General features: G+C 42.3%; 1 protein-coding gene across 5 annotated transcripts in view; it reads right to left on the bottom strand.

Moving 5' to 3' along the window:
* Positions 1 to 19,813, bottom strand: part of CADPS (calcium dependent secretion activator) — a 431,573-nt gene that overhangs the window by 34,401 nt on the left and 377,359 nt on the right. For all 5 annotated transcript variants that reach the window (XM_058678713.1, XM_058678714.1, XM_058678717.1 and 2 more), the window contains 2 exons: positions 10,784 to 10,816; positions 3,940 to 4,047 (listed from right to left, as the gene is read on the bottom strand). In XM_058678713.1, the coding sequence (XP_058534696.1) occupies positions 3,940 to 4,047; positions 10,784 to 10,816 (141 nt within the window). The remainder of the gene's footprint in view (positions 1 to 3,939; positions 4,048 to 10,783; positions 10,817 to 19,813) is intronic.

Here is a 19,813-nt window from a genome sequence, read left to right as displayed (position 1 = left end):
ATGCAGATAAAACATGCATATTCGCACATCTCAAAAGCCATGAGAGGTGTTTCTTCTGGTCAGGGCTTTGTTTTGGATGGTTAGGGTTTCCCCCCACCCCCCCTTAGGTATATTAGCAAAAGAATCAGAATTTTATGAAAGCCTATGTAAGCCAATTATACCAATACACAGGAAAATTTCCCCTACCAAAAGTGACCTGGTCTAGGCGATGTTATGATGTCCAAATGTATTTTCTCCAATAAACCTAAAGAATGTTTGGTTTAAAACAAAATTTAATGAAGATCCATTTGGAAAGCCTGTTGTTAAGTTACATAACAAAATAGATAAAAAATGCAGAGTGTCAAATATAGAGCCCCAAATGCTATGCCGATAATCTCCCACAAGCACCCACTTCCAAGCCAGAAGTACAACGATGAAGCAGAAAGCAAACCAGCTCTGGAGGGGGCACTGGAGGGGGTCTGCTTAAAACAGAGAACATACCATTAAATGACCAGCTATTAACCCAAATACACACACTGAAGCCATGCAGCCTTTTCTACAAGGGCACTCTTAAAAGGGGAAATTGGGATGGGACGAAGAGAGGAACAATGCAAACAGCAAGATCTTAGAGGACTTATCAGGTAAATATAACTGAGACTTAAAACACAGTTAAAAACACGACGGGAACTTTTAGAACATGCGTCTGAATGACAGACGCCAGCAGGAATTCAAACCCAGAGAATGACACAACAGTCCGAATCAACAACCCCCAAACAGCAAACAATCTCAAAGACATATATTTTTTTTCTTCATTCAAAATGCTAATTTGCTATTATTCATTTTTGCCATTTATCAAAATGCAACAATTTGGAAGAGAAACCTCCCAAATCAACAAGTTCTCTCAATAGATTTCTGCCAATTGTTTAAAAACCTGTCCGGGACGTGCATCATTAAGAAATGTACTTGAAAGAGGAGGTTCACCGGCAGCAGCAAAGAATTGAGGGTGGCCAATTTCACAAATCCTCCTGCCTTAAGATTCCTGCTCTCTTGTTCAGCACGGTGGACGCAACAGCCTGGCAGACGCCTCTATGCAAAGAAATAAACACCATGCTTGAGGAAACAGAAGCCACAAATAATCAAACATGTTGGTAATCTGATGTTTTGCTGCTAGATTATAGAAAAACAGTAAGTACTGAATTAAATTACTGAGGCTGCATGGTAATGAAGCTTTTTCAGAAGCTCTGGGTTTTTAAAATGACAAATGTTTTAAATCCCTGACAGATTCAATAACTTTTTTACACGACATCAGTTAGGTTGCCTAGCACCAATATTCTGTAAATTATGGGATCAGGTTCTTTGGAAAGCAAGAAAGTAAATGGCAAAGACATTCATTACATCTAGATCAGCTCCTGAGAAATTATTATTATTTTTTTCTATGAGGTAGGGTGTCATATTGGTTGTATTGGGTAAGACTTTAACGTCAGATATTCAGCAGGGTATAATCAAGACTCCAATATGTAAACAAAACTGGGGCAACTAAATTCACACTAATTAAAAATAAATTGAGGGGTCTCCACAAAATTTCTAATGCCACTTTATGCTCCTTTTTGAATTTAGCAAGGGATTGGAGATCCCTATGCAATTTTAAGATGTGCCTATGCAGAACCTGCTTTCTGAAAAACACTCCGCAGTGATATTTCTTTGCACTATGATTTTACATTAATGGCTTGAATTTGCCTGTGTTCCTTAATACTTAAACAAGTCCAGTTTTTACCATCTGTGCTGGCCAACACCACACTCTTCCTTTTGAAATGAAGATTCAGTTACACTTTCTCTTAAAATGAGCTACAGAAAAGACAGTTTGCCTTGCTGCTTTCCACAAGGCTATACCCCACAGACAAATTCCACCTTGCCCTACAATAAAAAAAAAAACGAGGGAAGGGTGGACTATTTGTCCATGAAGTGGACAGTCTCAACTGTAGATGGAACAGCAAGTTCAGAGAGGTTTTAATTTTTTTTTAATTTTAAATTTCAGAGAGCACAAGGTCATTCATGCCAGCGTTCACACAGGAACACACGCACACACGCACGCATGGGCACACAAAACTGAAAAATCAGAAGATACTGATTAAAGAAAAAAAAGAAAGAAAGGAAGAAAAGAAAAGGCAACCTAGGCATTGAAAAGAACAATCCACAGGCTTCTTGTAAATTTGTGGTTTGGAATTAAATTCAGCGGAGACGGGCAGAGTGTCCACGCTCCTAACTGCAGACCCGAGGGTGCTGCCTGTCTGTTTTCAATGCCTATTGGATGGGGGAGTGTGCTCTGAACATTCTGGGCTCAGGGCTTCCAGAAAGGCGCGCATGCAGAGAAGGGGGAGGCCCCACCGGCGAGCTTTACGCATGTAGGAGGCATTCTGAGTGGATGTGGGTCATGCTAGAAGATGTACACAGGAAGATTATTTGATTCTAATTCATGCCACTTGATAGAATGTGATAAAACATTTGACATGAGAGATAAGTTCCATTTTAATCCGAGAGAGGACGGGTGGGAATTAAAAAAGTAAGAAGGGTTTTATCTAAGAAAGGTGATGCGAGGTGAGAAGGGGGAGAGAGCACAGAAAAAAAAAAAAAGATGATTGGAAAAGGAAGAAAAAAAAAGTGGAGGGGGTGTGGAAAAATAAAAAAGAAAGGAGTCCTTTCAACACACGAGGAAAGCAAATGAGTGGAAAGACAAAGCGTATAAAGTCAGAAGCTGCAGGCTCTGAAAGCAGTGCCAACAATGAGCTCACTTCGCTACGGAACAAAAACACACACACACACATGCACACACAAAAACTCAATGAAAATTGCTGAACACAATCACAGAAAAGATATAGAAACAAGAATTCCATAGTATATCAAAACACTGAGGTTCGGGGTTGCCACGAAAAGTACAGAAACCTGGACAAGAGAGGCACACGTTTCACGAGACAGAAGTCTGCAGCACACTTAAGAGCCACGGGGAGACAGGACGACATCAGCTTCCATGCACTCTGGCTGGGTCTACACTGGCAGTTTCGGGGAATTGAGGGAGGTGGGCCGACGTGAAACAAAATATCTGGCTAAAACAGGTGACCCCCATCTGCTTGGGCCTGAGAGAGGCAGGCAATTGAAGAGCTGGGAAGCCGACTCCTCTTGCTTCTGGCCTCTGTGGCTTGCTTTGCAGTCCAGATGTAGTCACAGTGGAAAGACGACTGCTCAAAAACCATTAACCCTGGGAAATGTGCCTCTTCTCAAGTTGGATCTGTGTCGGGCAGCCCCTATACACTGGCTCGCGGTGCCCCTGCTTCTTCTCCTAAGTTTCCAGGTGGGTGGGCAGGCAGGGGGCATCACGCTTTGGCACTGCAACGGCTTGAGCAACTCTCACGTAAGCGTTTTGCCAAAACCCAGGGCTAAGGGTTTCTAGCCTTCCAGAAAAAAAAAAAAAAAAAAAAAAAGAAGAAAGAAAGAAATCATCTTGGAAGCGATCACAATGCGACATTAAGCGCGCACATCTGCACACTGCAGCTGGCCTTGGGGAGGCTCCACTCCCAGGAGGAGGACTTGGCCTCAGCCTCCCTGAGGAGAACATCTCCCCAGAGCGAGACCAGATTGCAAAGAGGGGAACCATGACCAAGAAAGGCCTCTGCCAGCAGGAGAAAGCTGCCTCGCACGCTTGGCGCCGGGACCAGCCTGCTGGCCGAGAGGCTGTGCGCCGGCCCACGTAGCACACAGATTGGACTGAGACACTGCCACACCGGGAGTGGGTTCAGGACAGACACAAGACAGATAAGAGCCTAAGGCAGAGGGAGAGAGAAAGATTTTGTTTCAATCAGGATCAATCCGTTTTCTCAAAATGTGACTTATCCTCCTGTCTCTTATTTTGTCACATTTTGGAGGGTCTCCTCCTTGGTCTCCAAGGAGGAGAAGGCATCTACTTACATCAAATAACCTTTCTATATACATCTCCTCATTGACCTTATCACGCAGGACATCCTGAGAGTGACGGACGAAAGTCACGTAGGCATCGGCCACGTCCATGCCAGGCTTCTGCAAAGAAATAGGAAAACATGAAAATGGAATTTTCAGATGGGGATTCTTCTTTGATTACCCATCCATTTTTCTGCACCCCCTCCCACCATACCAATTTTTAGGCATCACCCTTGTAGTTCCTGTATAGCCATCTACAACCCTGCCTGGTAGAAATAAATATTAGGCACTCCCACTCTTTCCAGAAATCAAGTCTGGCTAAGAAGGGAACTGGAATGTTAGGATTTTGTAGATATCTTACACACTGTTAGTTTTTAAAAAATCTTTTGGAACTTAAATCTAGTAGACAAATCTTCACGGGATAATCCAGATAGATTCTCTGTTTTTACTTTGGATTGAAACCCCCATTAAAAAAATATTCAAACACACTGTTTGCCGAGGTCTGACCTTCACATACTAGGAAGTTATTTCTCATCCCCTTTTTCCTATTCAAAAAAAAATTGGGAGAGTATCAAGTAAATAAATCATATTTCAATTTATTATCTCTTCCCGTCCAAGTTCTATTTTTTGGGGGGGTTAGGTTAACCCGAGAGTGTAATGTGAACACCTGCTAATTAGTTTACACAGAAGAGACATTCAAGCATTTGTGTTTACTTTCCAGTGCAGACTGAAAGCCCAAGGATTAAAAAAGAAAAGAAAGAAAGAAGGAAGGGGAAAAAAAAGGCAAGGAGAGGAGGGGAAGGATTTGATTTTTAAATAAATTAGATTTTTCTGGAAAGGTAAGCAGGTGATTCAACCAGTTAGTTAGGATATGATTTATTAGAAGGAAGTTAAAAAAAACACTCAAAATGCACGCGGCTTGAGATGTCGCAATCAAAGTTATCTCCAAAGAAACCTATTAAAGCACTGTAATATGGGTCATTAGGATAGCTGCCACAAACCCCTTAAATTTCCACAGCAGATATGTATGCTTGTTAATAACTAAAAAGATGAGTTTTCATTACTGTGATTTACCTTAGATCACAAAGTATCATTTCTCTACAAGACGTGACTGTCAGGCACTGCAAATTGAAGTTAGTTAACACTTCTGTGTAATTTCCAGGGTGAAAATGAGGACGGTTTGGAAACAGTAGGACTGTATTTTTTTTTTTTTCCTGATACAAAGCAAACAATTATCAAGCAAAGGGCCAATGCTTGGCCCCTGGGATGCTAGTAACATTTCTTAACACCTGCTGAAACAATGACAAGGTATTAATTTGAAAAACAATGAGGACAGCCCAAAGCCACAGTAGTCAAGTGTTACACTTTCAAGCAATTTTCAGTGAATGGATTGAGCAGGCTCCATGATGTTCCTATAATTGTTGCAGTTTCAGGATGCAGAACAATAGAGGTTCTCCAATGAGATGCAAGCGACAGCAATCAGTCCTGCCCTGGCCATGATCTCCGTGTCTCTCCTAGGCAGCTGTGCACATCTAAGGACATTCTCAGTGAGGACAGGGACCCTTTCCTGGGAGAACTGAGGAACTTATTACTATTGTTTCCATTTTTTATCCCCAGGTGATATTTGTGACAGACACTAGCCTTTTTTCTGAGTACTTGGAATATCATAGAGATAAGATCCAAAGTTAAATTCAGCAGACTTGTTAGCAGTCCACAGTGTTAGAATTAGTGATTGACAATGATGTGTATTTTCACCATTTTATTTCTACTAAGGTGTACTGTCCTTAAAGAGGGATTTCATTATGTTGAAAACTGTTATAAGAAACACAAATTGGGGCCTGGTGCAATGGCTCAATTGGCTAATCCTCCACCTTGCAAGAGACAGCATCCCTTCTGGGTGCTAGTTCATGTCCCAGCTGTTCCACTTCTGACCCAGCTCTTTGCTTATGACCTGGGAAAGCAGCAGAGGATTGTCCAAACCCTTGGGACCCTGCCTCCATGTGGGAGACTTGGAGGAAGTTCCCAGGTCCTGGCTTTGGATTGGTTCAACTCAGACCATTGCAGCCAACTGGGGAGTGAACCAGTAGATGAAAGATCTTTCTCTCCTCTCTGTAAATATCTGCCTTTCCAATAAAAATAAATAAAACTTTCAAAAATTATTATTTCATTTTGATAATACATAAATATAAATAAATCTTAAAAAAACCCCAAAAATCAGTGCGGTGCATCCACCCTGGCAGTTAAAAAGGTTCATAATTCTTTGCCCTTTGAGTTCATCATATTTTTTCATAGCATTTTCCAATAAGTGACATTTCATTGTGCATTTATGTGCTATCTTATTTCACAAGAACACAAGTTCCATGAATACAGGAGCTCTGTTTGACATACAATTTTTAAATATTTCCTCAGCATACAAAATGTGCCTCACACATTATAGGTACTCGGTAAACATTGCTGAAAGACCACATCTATGAACGAATAAATAACTAAATCCCCCTTCCACCTTACTTCAGCTCTCCAGTCCCCTTGTCTGGAATACTACTGGATCCTTTGCAAACTGGAACTTGTACAAATCACTTAAACTTCTTCAGGTCTTAGTTATGCCATCTGTGATACGGGATTAATAACAGTGCCCCTACTTACCTTCTGGGACTGTTCTGATCCAAGCTAAAAGAACGTACATGAAAAATGCTTTGAAAGCCATAAATTATACTACAAAGTGGGTCACTATGATTCCCCACCCTTCACATTTTATATCGTGCCATAGCCTTACCTACCTTCAGAATCTACTTTGGAATCAAGAAATAAAAGGGGTCAATGAGGAGCCCTTATCAAAATAAAAATGATAAAATATGCACATGAAAATACATAGTTTTCTCATTATAGTCCTTGGGCTCCCAGTACCCACCATCTTCCTTTTAAAACAGCTTTACTCCCATTCCAGCTTTGGTTTCCCTCCCCTGCTGGACCAGAAATGGGAAGAATGGAACTGGTATACTGTTAAGGGAGTTTGTTTTCCTGGTTCCCTGAACATGAAGCCTGAGGCTGCCACATTGCAACACCAGATAGACTCACCAACCGCTGGGGTTTGGGAATGGTGAGGAAAGAGGCATGGAGCCCAAGGTCCTGGGAGGCCCTGGGGAAAGTTAGGTAGCCACTGGACAAAGACGTAATCACAGTGGTGATCCTGGGTCATGGAAAAAGATGAAATCACAGTTTAAACTTGTTTTAAAAGCAGAAAAGATTTATAATTCATTTTAAGTAAATTCCCTATCAAAACACTTAAAACTATTGACAGACAAATAAATTAACTTCTAGTTAGAGCTGCAAAAATATATGATATATGTTAGGTTTCAGATCATGTTACTACCTATACACAGTGAGATGAACTTTTAGGTGACAAGTTCTAGTATCTCACAATGACATTACTTATATTGTGTATGGTGTGGATAGACCGGTACAATAGCATGTAGATGTGGGGCTAGCATTATGGCACAGCAAGTTAAGCTGCCACTTGTAAGGCCAATATCCCATAGCAGAGCAACGGCTCTTGTTCTCACAGTTCAATTTTCTGGGCAGCTCCCTGAGAATGTAGCCGGGAAAGCATCAGATCATGGCTCAAGTACTTGGGCCCCAGCTACTCAACGGCAGACTCACATGGAGTTCAAGGCTCCTAAATCTGGCCTGAACCAGCCTTGCCATTTTGGCCATTTGGGTAATAAATCAGTGGTTTGAAAAATCTCTGTCTCTCTCTCCCTCTTTATTTCTCTCCTACAAAGAAATAAATACATATCTAAAAATAATGCATCATAGATTACAGAAAGCATTTAAGCAGATATAAACAAATACTAACCAAGTTAACTGCATCCATGTGTATACAGGTAACTTGTGGATCAGCCACTCAGTTACTTAGCTTAACTTACTAGGCCATTTTTCTCTCAGTTTGTCCCTATCAGGATGCTTACATAAATGCATACATTAATCAACTTAATTTATTTTTAAATTTTATTTAGTTATTTATTTGAAAGGCAGAGAGATAAGGAATGAACATGTAACTACTGGTTCACTCCCCAAATGAGTGAAATGACCACTAGAACCAAATCCCACATGAGTGGGAAGGACCCAGTTGCTTGGGCTACCATTACTGCCACCTAAGATCTGCATTAGCAGGAGGCTATAGGCAGGAACAGCGTCAGGTAGCCAAGCCAGGCTATCTCCTATGGGATGTAATCATCTTAAAAGCAAGGCTAGGGGCCCGGCGGCGTGGCCTAGCGGCTAAAGTCCTCGCCTTGGACGCGCCAGGATCCCATATGGGCACCGGTTCTAATCCCAGCAGCTCCACTTCCCATCCAGCTCTCTGCTTGTGGCCTGGGAGAGCAGTCAAGGATGGCCCAATGCATTGGGACACTGCACCCACATCGGAGACCTGGAGGAGGTTCCTGGTTCCTGGCTTCGGATTGGCACAGCACCGGCCTGTTGCGGCTCACTTGGGGAGTGAATCATCGGACAGAAGGTCTTCCTCTCTGTCTCAACTCCTCTCTGTATATCTGACTTTGTAATAGAAAAAATAATAAATCTTAAAAAAAAAAGCAAGGCTAAATGCCCATCCTAATCAACTTAATTTTACAGTGTAGATTTGTCTCACACTGCTACCACTTTGAAATCATAGCTTTGGCGAACTAATCACATTTTCTTGCTACCAACATCATGACTCCATTGTCCACATGAAGATGCACTCATTGAAAGAATCTTACAATATGGCAGAGTGTTTAAGCACTGCTCTGCCACTTAAACGCTGGGGACCCTGAATATGTTGGAACCTGTCTATATGCCTCAGTCTCCTCCACTTTTAGTGACATAGTCAGGGTTAAGTGTGAAGTGCTTAGTACAAAACCAGGCAAATACTGAGGGCTTTGTAGGGTTCGGTGGCTGTTGTTTTTACTATTATTACAATGGATATCATTAGTGACAAATGTCACATATTTTGGGACATTCTGTATCATTTCCTGTTAACTCATTTTTGTTTGTTAGCAGCCCAATACATTTTTTAGTGTAGAACAATTTATCAATAAGCATTGAATGATACAGAAGCACATTTTGCATACACATTGTTCCCCTTCATCTTTATGGACAACTGGACGTACACTTGCAAAAATTGTAAGTGAAACCATATAAAATAGCTCATATTAGACTCTCTGAACCTCTCCAAAATGTCACCTTTCTGTGCTTCAACCTAATACACTCTGCTTTCCATTTTGAGTACTGAATAAAATTGCTCTAGGTATTGGGGCCTTGCTATGGCTTACCCACACAGACCTCACTGTGGAACCCTCCCTTTTACTTTGAGATCTCAGCTCCTAAAACAGTGGGTTGGGGGGCTCCGAAGCCAGTGTGCACACCAGGAAAGTCTGGGACTGACAGCAGCAAATCCATGCCCTCTTCCTCACTTGTCCACTGAATGTGGGGCTTAGACTGCCATTAGCAGCTGCCCTTCTCCCGTGCTGGGGTGGCTCATTAGGGCCAGGCACGGTGCTTGGGGCTTCCTGAGTGCTGTGTCATTTAACCTGCACAGCAGATCCATGAATTGGGCATTCAAGTCTCTATTTTAAAAATGGAAAAGCAGAGCTAGAGGAATCTGAGCATTTTGCCTCCTATGAAGTCAAAGTTTGTATGCTGGAGCTCAAGAAAGTATACTGCTGAACTTCTCTCCGTGCTGCAGTTCAGTGAGCTTTTTCTAGTCTCCATTATGAGATCTGTCTACATGGAGGAGTCAGAGGTCCCTTGATGAGAAGTATTATATAAAGTCAAAGCATAATTATTGATTGTACATTCCTTCATTAAACAAACAAAATATATGCTAATGCTAAATTCACTCCAATTTTCCATTTTGTCTTCCTTTGAGGAATAAGCCAATAAACCATTACACACTTAGCTTCCTGGGGAAATGAATTTAAATGTTAATATAAATCCTTTTAGAAAAAAAACAAATTTTAACAAATAAGTATTTGAACAAGGAGGGTACTTAACCACGTTCAGAATAAGAAACATTCAGTACAAGACCCTCGGTGGCTATTGAGATAAGCTCCCTAAATTTAATATTTTATAATAGACTCACACCTCTTTTGTTAGAAACAGAGAAACAGAGTCATTTTCTTTCCCCCTTTATTGGAATATATTTAAATCTCTCCAATTTTATTTTGCTAATAGACCAGGCAAAGTCTGTCTATAAATGTATCCTGATTTATCACAGGTAATCCCACACTTTAACATTCATGTGTAGTACTTAACCTCAATTTAAATGTAAATTTTGGGCAACTTTGAGTGCTTTATCTGTGAACTCTGAGGGCTCTCTTCATTAATGAGCCCCACACTAATGATAAGCAGTTTTGTAAGATATCCTGAAAATAACTGCAGAATTGACCCCAAAATGAACAAATTCAAAACGTATTTGTTTTTTTTTTTAAACTCCAAAACACTGGCACCCTTGTGCCAATGTCTAGCTCAGGGCTCTGCTCCCAAGGTCTACATGCAGGAGGGCTGGTGAATGAAGCAGATCAGAGGACGTAACTAAACGAGAGAAAAAGGGACCTGAGTCGGGTTCACCCTGAAACAGAACATTTCTTCCTGATCAGAGAAACACTACTCTCATTGTCTAAGACTGTCTAAAGAGGATTCTACTACGAAATACACTTGGCTTCTTTCTGACGATCCAAGCCAGGAATACAGTTTAGCAGCAACTAATGAAAACAGACCATACAAATTCTCATGAAATCAACACACACACACACTCTCAAAGAAAGAAAGAAAGAAAAAACCCAAAAGCCAAAACCACGAAAACTGATTTTGAAATACTCACAGGTACATCCACATACTTGGAGGCTGCCTTCACCTAAAAGGGTGGAAAAGAGGATGAAAGTGAGGCTGTGTTTATGTTGAATTGTTCACAGCTCAATGCTGTATTACTGTCAGAGTTAAAACAATATACTGGCACATGGGCCTTACCAGGGAAAATAAGAAGGTACTAAAAAAGAAAATGTGTCTGCTATTTTTTTTTCTAGCCATGGCCACTGCTTTGTAAAAGAGAGGCGAGGGGAGGGGGAGAGAATATGAGAGAGCAATTTCACTCATTCATATTCTATTGCTGGTGTGGGAAGTTGCTTTCTTCTTTAGAATACAAAAAAGTGACTCCAAATAAACCTAGGCTGCCTAGTGGAGGGTTCACTAGTCTAGAACAGCAACTAAGACCCCTGGTATTTTAAAAATGCGTATTTATATTCATGTACTTGAAACACAGAGAGCAAGAAGGAAAGTGAGAGTCTTCCATCTATTGGGTCATTCCCCAAATGCCTGCTGTGGCCAGGGCTGGATCAGGCCACAGTTAGCAACCTGGAACCCAACGCAGATCTCCCACATGGTGGCAAGAGTTTAAGCTCCTGTGACACTATCTACTGTCTTCACAGATGCGGAGTAACCAGGAGTTGGATCAGCACTCTAATGCAGGAAGCAGTAGCTTAACTTTCTGCTCTACAGGGCCTGCTCCCTACTGACATTTCTTGTACTTGGGTCTTTGTATGATTTAGCTGCAGGATGACCTAATGGAGTCCTCATTCATGGTATCCATTAACTTGCATCTTCAGAGGGATACAATGGGTATAGTAACATATAAGGTTGAAGCACTGGATTTGGAGTCACACCTGGGTTTTGAATATTGGCTCTGCTACCTACAAGCTGCCTGATCTTCAGCAAATCATTCCATCCCTCCGGGCTTGAGCTGTCTCATATGCAAAATGGAGACACTACCAGAACCTGTTCAGACGGACTGATGTCAACATGAAAGCACATGAAGTCCTGGGATGTGGTACCATGAAGCAAGTAGCAGCTCAGACAACGAGTGAAGTAGTAAATTCAGATCAGTTCTGGATACTGAACAGTTACCACCTAGGTGGCACTGAGGGAATTTAGCCTTATGGGAATATGTTTGGTGAAGTATGTATTTCTTTTTGAGTCAAGTAAGACTTGGATTTCTAGGCACAGATCAGGCTATATTGAAGGTCAGAGAGGGTTTCCCATTTTTTGGGAAGCTGTGAATACTACCCAGTATACAAAACATTAGGATGTCTTTTCACACCTCAGGTAGCCTTATCACCCTTGGCTTGAGTATTTGGTTAGTTACTGAGAAGATGATGCATTCTATCTTCCTGAATTGTTGCCAGCATCCACGAGGATCCTGGAACACTTCCATTACAGATTCATTTGTAACCTACCCTTCCCCCTTGCAGCACTGATTGTAATTGCAACTCAGCCATGTTTTGTGAGATGTTTGCCTCCCACAGACTGTTGTAAGGGCAAAGCTGTCTACACGTTGATGCAGTTGCACTCTCTCTTAGCAATGAACTTTTGAGGCTAGTGTTGTGCTATAGCAGATCGAACCACTGTCTGTGACACCAGTGTCCTGTATCACAACCTGTAAGTTGGGGGTACCAGTTACATTTCTCTGGCTGCTCAACTTCCAAACCAGGTCTCTACTAATGTGTCTAGGAAAGCAGCAGAAAATGGACCAAGTAGTTGCATGTCTGCAAATCTCACAGGAGATCCACATGAAGATTCTTGATTCCACACTCATGGCTTTTGTTCAGGCCAGCGTGGACCACTGTGGCCATTTGGGGAATGAATTAGCAATAAAAGCTCTATCCCCAATCCATCTCTCTCTCTCTCTCTCCATCTCTCTCTCTCTCGCCCTCCTTCCTTCTCCATCTCTATCTATCTCTGCTTCTACCTCCACCTACATATTTCCATCTCTATCTATATATCTCTCTCCTTGTTTCTATCTCTTTCTGGGTAAATCTGCCTTTCAGATAAAAGAGAAATGCAACTTGAACATTTGTAACAGAAAGAGGAGAGAGTAGGAGAGTATATGCTAGAGCCTGATTTTGACTTCTGGGTGACTGAGAAGTAGGCAGACATGAAAGACCAATCTGAGAAGCCTTTGCATTGGTCAATCTGAAATTCAGCATTGCTGAACTGAAAGCTTCTGTTGTCTGTAGAACTGTTGGGGAAGGAAGCCATCCTTGGCCCTGGACGAACCTGAGGAAGGATTTTCATATTCTGTACTTTTAACATTTCTGTAAAATGATTCCCAATTCAAAATATTTCTTCTCTTTTCCTATTCTGTAATTCAGTTCAGTAAAATAAGTAACTTGCTTTTTTTAAGTATCGCTCAAGAACAATCACATCTAAGGTTCATTCATGTATTAAAAATGTGTTTATTTGAAAGGTAGAGCAACATAGACGGGTTAGATATAGAAGAAGATATCTTTCATTGACTGGTTTACTCCCCCAAAGGTTGCAAGAGCCAGGTCTGGGCCAGGCTGCAGCTAGGAGATAGAAACTTCACCCTTGTTTTCTGCATGGATAGCAGGTGCCTGAGTACTTGAGCCACTGTCTGCTGCCTTTCTAGTACCTTAGAAGAAAGCTGCATCAGATGTGGAATAGATAGTATTTGTAACAGCCCTCCAAAATGGGACACTGGCATATGAAGTGGTAGTTTTTTTTTTTCTCGAAGTGGTAGTTTAATTCACTCTGCTGCAACACTAGCATCTATATCTAAAATGTAGATGACACTTTTCACGTTGCAAAAACACGCCAAAAGCTCCCTATCTAAGCCACATTGTGACATGGAGGCTAAAAATCATATCCATTTACAAAGGGGAAAACTCAGACTGGTGCCAAGGCACAATAGGCTAATCCTCTGCCTGCAGAGCTGGCAGCATGCTGGTTCACGTCACAGCTGCTCCACTTCTGATCCAGCTCCCTGATTCTGGGAAAGCATCAGAGGATAGCTCAGGTCCTTGGGACCCTGTACCCACATGGGAGATCCAGAAGTAGCTCCTTGTTCCTGGTTTGCATTGTCTCAACTCTGGCCATTGTGGTCATTTGGGGAGTGAACCAGTGGATGAAAGACATCTCTTTCTCTCCTTCCCTCTCTGTAAAAATATGCCTTTTGAATAAAAATAAATATCCACAAAGCAACAAAGGAGAAAATGCGAACCCATGGAATTCAAGAGATTTATTTTTCTGAAGATCTAAATCAGAGCACAGAAACCAAGATTCCCACATGAACATTTTGAGGCCAAATTTCTCCTTTGGAACTTCTAGTTCTGTAACACTAGTAGAACAAATTCAAGTATCAGTGGTCAAAACAGACAGGAGTAGGCAAAAGACTTTTTCTCAACTAGAAATTTCCTTGTTGGCTCTGTAAAGCTGTATTGGCAGTTGGTAATCTTTAGTACAGTGGAAGTGATCAATCTTTATCCTGAATACTCCCCATTTCTTACTATGACACCTTTCCAATCTGGAGAATTATACCCATCAATTCTACTCTTTTCAAGTCATTTTTAAAAAGATGGATCAAATTCTGTCATGAATGAAAACCCTTCTCTCTCCAGGCTTCATTTCATTGAAATTGAGTTTTTGTCTGATAACCGTTGACCTGCATTTAATCTCACTGATCCTCCTGTCAGCCCATAACACCAAGAACAGGAACAGCTCATGGTAAACTGTGGTCCTATTATCATGTGGAGGCATGTAGTGTATCATTTGTGCCTCCCGCCTTTGAACTTGAGGAAGTGTATTGATGAGGAGCAGATGCTGAGAACTATATTCTAGCAGGGAAGCCACAGAGCAGGTATATTGCCTAGAAAGAGTAGGGCTAATATCAGAGCAAATCATAATCTTCCTGTGGTTCATCAGTGAGCACCAATGTAGAAGGTCTGTGGTTCTGCAGCATGGAATCAGGGTGAAGCACTCAAATTACAGGGTTCCAGGAAAAGGTAACAACAGACATATCAGTTGAGCCAGAAACCGGTCCTGTCTGGTGGAAGAGACTACCTCCTCACCATTTGCCAAAGCTTATGCAGAGGTGGGCCATGCTGGATGAATGTCTTGTGTGAGGAGGTTACTGATTCCCATGTGCATAAGACAAAGAGGTTGTCATCAGTCCTACTTTTTATGGTAGACTGATTGAGATGGATCAAACACTTTGGCACAACCAGGATCAGAACTCTGGTCCTGGAACCCTTTCCTCCTACTGTTAAGGAGCACCTTTCCTTTAAGCATCCATTGCAATGCGTCTTTTGGCCAGCAATTCTCTAAAGAGAGAGCAATGCCAGGATCCTCCTGAACCACTACGACTTTGGAATTATTGCCAAAAAACCTAGACATGTACTAGATGTGGTGTCTAGAACAAATAAATGATGTCCCTTATAATTTACACTAGGCATTATATGTAAACATTGTTTTGATGAATAAAATACACAGTTTCTAAAAGGCATAATCTATTTTACATTGTTTTAGCTAACGTATATTTCATCAGTGATTGTCAATAGCACTGCATATGTAATTGTTTTTTAAACTTTTTAAAATCCTAGTGATGCAGTTAATAGAATGGATTCGAGATTAGCTGGGTTAGAAATCTAGCGATTTGGGTCCAGTGTGGTAGCCTAGCAACTAAAGTCCTCAACTTGCACATGCTGGGATCTCTTATGGGAGCTGGTTCATGTCCGAGGCCCCGCTTTCCATCCAGCTCCCTGTTTGCGGCCTGGGAGAACAGTCGGGGCCGGTCCAAAGCCTTGGGACCATGCACCCGCATGGGAGATCTGGAAGAAACTCCTGGCTCCTGACTTCAGATTGGCTCAGCTCTAGCCATTGCAGCCACTTGGGGAGTGAATCAGTGGATGGAAGATCTTCCTCTGTGTCTCTCCTCCTCTCTCTGTATATCTGACTTTGCAATACAAATAAATAAATCTTTTTTTGTTTAAAAAAAGAAGGCTAGCAATTCCATTTTCTACCTTGGTGACTTTGAACACATTATTTAACTTTCCTGAGCCTCCTTTGTAAATGTTCCATGATGTTCCTTAAAAAGGATACTCTGAGGATTGAATGAAACAGTTTATCTATATGTGCAGAAGAATGCTGGGCACATGTTAAAAATTTACCATGATGAATGGGAAGCAATGGTTTACTGGCATAGTGAAACACCTAAATCTTGTTCTGGCGCTGGCAATGGCTTTTCCCAGCACATATTTCAGCTGATTTTCTTTTTTTTTTTTTAAAGATTTATTCATTTTTATTGGAAAGTCGGATATACAGAGAGGAGAGGAGAGACAGAGAGGAAGATCTTCCGTCCGATGATTCACTCCCCAAGTGAGCCGCAACGGCTGGTGCGCACTGATCCGAAGCCGGGAACCAGGAACCTCTTCTGGGTCTCCCACGTGGGTGCAGGGTCCCAATGCATTGGGCTGTCCTCAACTGCTTTCCCAGGCCACAAGCAGGGAGCTGGATGGGAAGTGGAGCTGCTGGGATTAGAACTGGCGCCCATATGGGATCCCGGGGCGTTCAAGGCGAGGACTTTAGCCGCTAGGCCATGTTGTCGGGCCCTCAGCTGATTTTCAGTGTGGTTTATAGATCCTGCACATCCGTGATACTATTTACATGGAAAACTTACCCTCAAAGTAATGAGCTTGAATATAAAGACCTATTCTCTTGCCTCAGGAGGGCAGAATTTAGGCGTGAGAAGGCAGCTCCCCAGATCAGAGCTTCCAGTTACACTCAGTGGTCTAATCCATTACTCTCCGGGATCGTGTCATGTTCCCCTGTCACAGAGTGACAGGGTGGGGGGTTGGCCCCAGCCATTTGGGCTAGTAGGGACTCCTTCCCTCAAACAAAGGCAAGCAGTGAAGCTGGACTTCACTTCCTGGGTTCCTTGTTTTCTGATCATCTTCTCTGGTTTGTCAAAGAACATCCTTTCTCTAGTAGTGCTCATGATTGGGCAACTGCCCATTGCCTCCTCAATCCTGGCACTGCACAGAAAGTCAGTTTTGGGAAAATGTTTAGGAAAGATGATCCATATCAGTAGAAACTGTTGGAGGCCAATTATTAAGTTAGGAGCTATCAGCGAACAACTTGTTCATGTTGTCACATGCCCGAAATAAAGAGCACTAACTACATAGAAGGTGCCACAGCAAAGGCTGGAAGATGAAGGCCTTTGCTCCATGCTTCAGCTGGCCTTCTCAGGTGATGTCTAAATGCAGAGCTGCATCAAGCACCCACTGAGTCACTCCCTCCCATAGCGAATAACAAGAAGTAACTCTTCTTGGGTGCTTACTTGCCAGGCAATGAACTGCCTTCACAACAACCTTTTGAGGGAGATCCTGTGGATAGTCTCGCTTTACAGCTGCAGAAACCCTAAGTGTGGGGAAGCAACTTGGCTCGAAGTCACATCGCTGAGTTACAGCTTGGGACTTGCCATGCCCTACATGGCCATTTTCTGCAAAAGCCTTCAAACCATTTACTGACCAGTCACAGTTAACTCATGTGTATTTGTGTGTGTGTGTTTGTGTGCATGTGTGTAGACACAACCAAAAATGGCTTCTGCAGGAACAATGAATGAGAGATTTGAATAATTATCCTCTCTGACTCAGTCAAGGCAGAAGGTCCAAAACGGTTTCTCTGGCCCTGAATGTCCCAACTAATTACCTCTCCCCTCCACCTGACTTAGTGTGTGTAGACAGGCTTAATGGTTTCTCTATTGAGCTCTTCCATTATTTTTCAGGTGCCCAAGGTAATCTTTTCATTGAACATTCACCATTCTGGGATTTTCACAATGCTGATGACTAAGGGATTTTCTTCTGCCTGGTCCTAATAAGGGGACCTGAGTTAATCATTGTGCAGCTTTGATAGGGAGCCCGGCGGGGGCTTAAACCACTTCTCTTGCTTCATTAGGGGAAAAAGCAACCCAGGTGCAGGCCACGAGGACCTCAGGGTTTGATACTATTAAATCAATGTACAGACAGAAAAAAAAAGTGGATTAGGCCCTTTTTGCGAACAGAAATCTGGTGGGTAAGACTCAAAGATGGAAGGAAAATAGAAGTCTGAACAGATACCAGTGCATTAGTGACAGCCTGGGCTTTCCTTTCTCCCCATGGTCTAATAAAAAAGGAAAAAAAACCAAAGGAAATGATTTATTCTCTGCACACACTAACTCTACCCCACCTGTCTGACTTTGCAAGGACTCTGAGTTGATTTCTCTGCTCTTGCCTGCAAACAGACGACAGGACCATGACTTCAAAAGGCAGCATTTCCTTTAGCATTTGGCTTGAGAAATTTCTGCTGCAGGGCTAATAACACCAAAGTCTTTTCCTATTTCCTAACTCAGGTGACTTGTGTGTGTGTGTGTGTGTGTGTGTGTGTGTGTGTGTGTGCATATGTAGAAGAGTGAAGACAGTTCAGTTTGTAAAAATATAACTCAGTGGCACCACCATACCTAGTTCCACTATTCGTTTGTCACCATCCTGGCATCTACAATGCAGATTGTATGAGGAATAGGACTTCTGTTTTTTTAATTGGTTTCTACATTGCCTGGAATATACCACAGCCTCAATAAACACATGGCCTGAAGTGAACTGCAGAGCATGGCACCCCATAGTCAGGATGCAGGTAGAGATGTTCGGGTTTTCCTTATGGGGTGTTTGCATGATGGCACTCTTTAAAGCCAATTAAGAAAAGTGCAACTAGGGCCCAGTGTGGTAACCTAGTGGCTAAAGTCCTTGCCTTGCACGTGCCGGGATCCCAAATGGGTGCCGGTTCTAATTCAGGCCATCCTGCTTCCCATCCAGCTCCCTGCTTGTGCTTTTAGAAAGAGGCTGAGGACAGCCCAAAGCCTTGGGACCCTGCACCAGTGTGAGAGACCCAGAAGAGGCTCTTGGCTCTTGGCTTCGGGATGGCTCAGCTCTAGCCGTTGCGGCCGGATAGAAGATTTTCTTCTCAGTCTCTCCTCCTCTCTATTATCTGACTTTCCATAGACTAAATAAATAAACAAAAAAGAAAAGTGAAAATAGATACTATTAATATAAAAGGAATCAGTATTCGTGGCTTCTCTGAGTAAAGCTTCAAGGGTCTTTCATTCTTATACATTCTAGGTAGTACAGAGCAGGAGGTAGGGTTTGGGGTCAGGAGTCAGGTTCATGGGCAGGCACTTGGTTCTATCTGGGCCAGGTAACACATCTCTCTAGCTTCCCCCATAGTACACAGATAAGTATCAAATGTGCCTGTTCACAGGGTGGTTGCATGAATGCTAATAAAAAAAAACTAGTGATTGTTTTAAGTGTATCATGTGCAGTATATTATTCTAAGAATGTGACCAGTATGAATTAATTTAGTGCATGTAAAAATTATAGTTATTGGTGTATGAAAAAGTCTTTACATATGGCAACATACATAATATTGATTTATTTACATATTTTATTTACCCTCCACTTCTGAAGGGATTGAGTTGATTGGCCAGCTTTCAGGGTGATGGCTCACCTATCCTTGCCAGTATGTGGGGTCACTGACATGGAGGGAGGGAAGAAGAGAGAGGTAGAGAGAGAGAGAGAGAAAGAATCTTCCATCTACTAGTTTAATACTTAAATGACCACAATAGCCAGGGCTAGGCCAGGCCAAAGCCAGAAGCCAGAGTCAGAGTTTCATCCAGGTCTCCCACATGGGGACAGGGGTCCAAGTATTCTGGCCATCTTCTGTTGCCTTCCCAGTTATGTTAGCAGGGCCTGAATTGGCAGTGGAGCATTCAGGAATCAAATCTGTGCCCACAGGGGATGTCAGCATTGCCAGGTAGTGGCTTTTCCATACCATGCCACAATGCTGGTATCAAGCCTAACTTCTCAGAAGCCCAGAGAACAAAGTGGATTTCCAGTTCTCTGTAACAGACTGTAAACTGGAAGCCAAGTCCACACTGTAATAGCTGCATTCAGAGATGCTTCTTACATATTCTTTCGCTCCCTGCATGTGGGTGCTTTGCCCTAAATGGGAAGTAGAAACTATTCTTCACTCC

The sequence above is a fragment of the Ochotona princeps genome, chromosome 21, assembly GCF_030435755.1.
Source record: "Ochotona princeps isolate mOchPri1 chromosome 21, mOchPri1.hap1, whole genome shotgun sequence".
In the NCBI taxonomy this organism is placed as follows: Eukaryota; Metazoa; Chordata; class Mammalia; order Lagomorpha; family Ochotonidae; genus Ochotona; species Ochotona princeps.
This window is presented reverse-complemented; position numbering and strand designations above follow the sequence as displayed.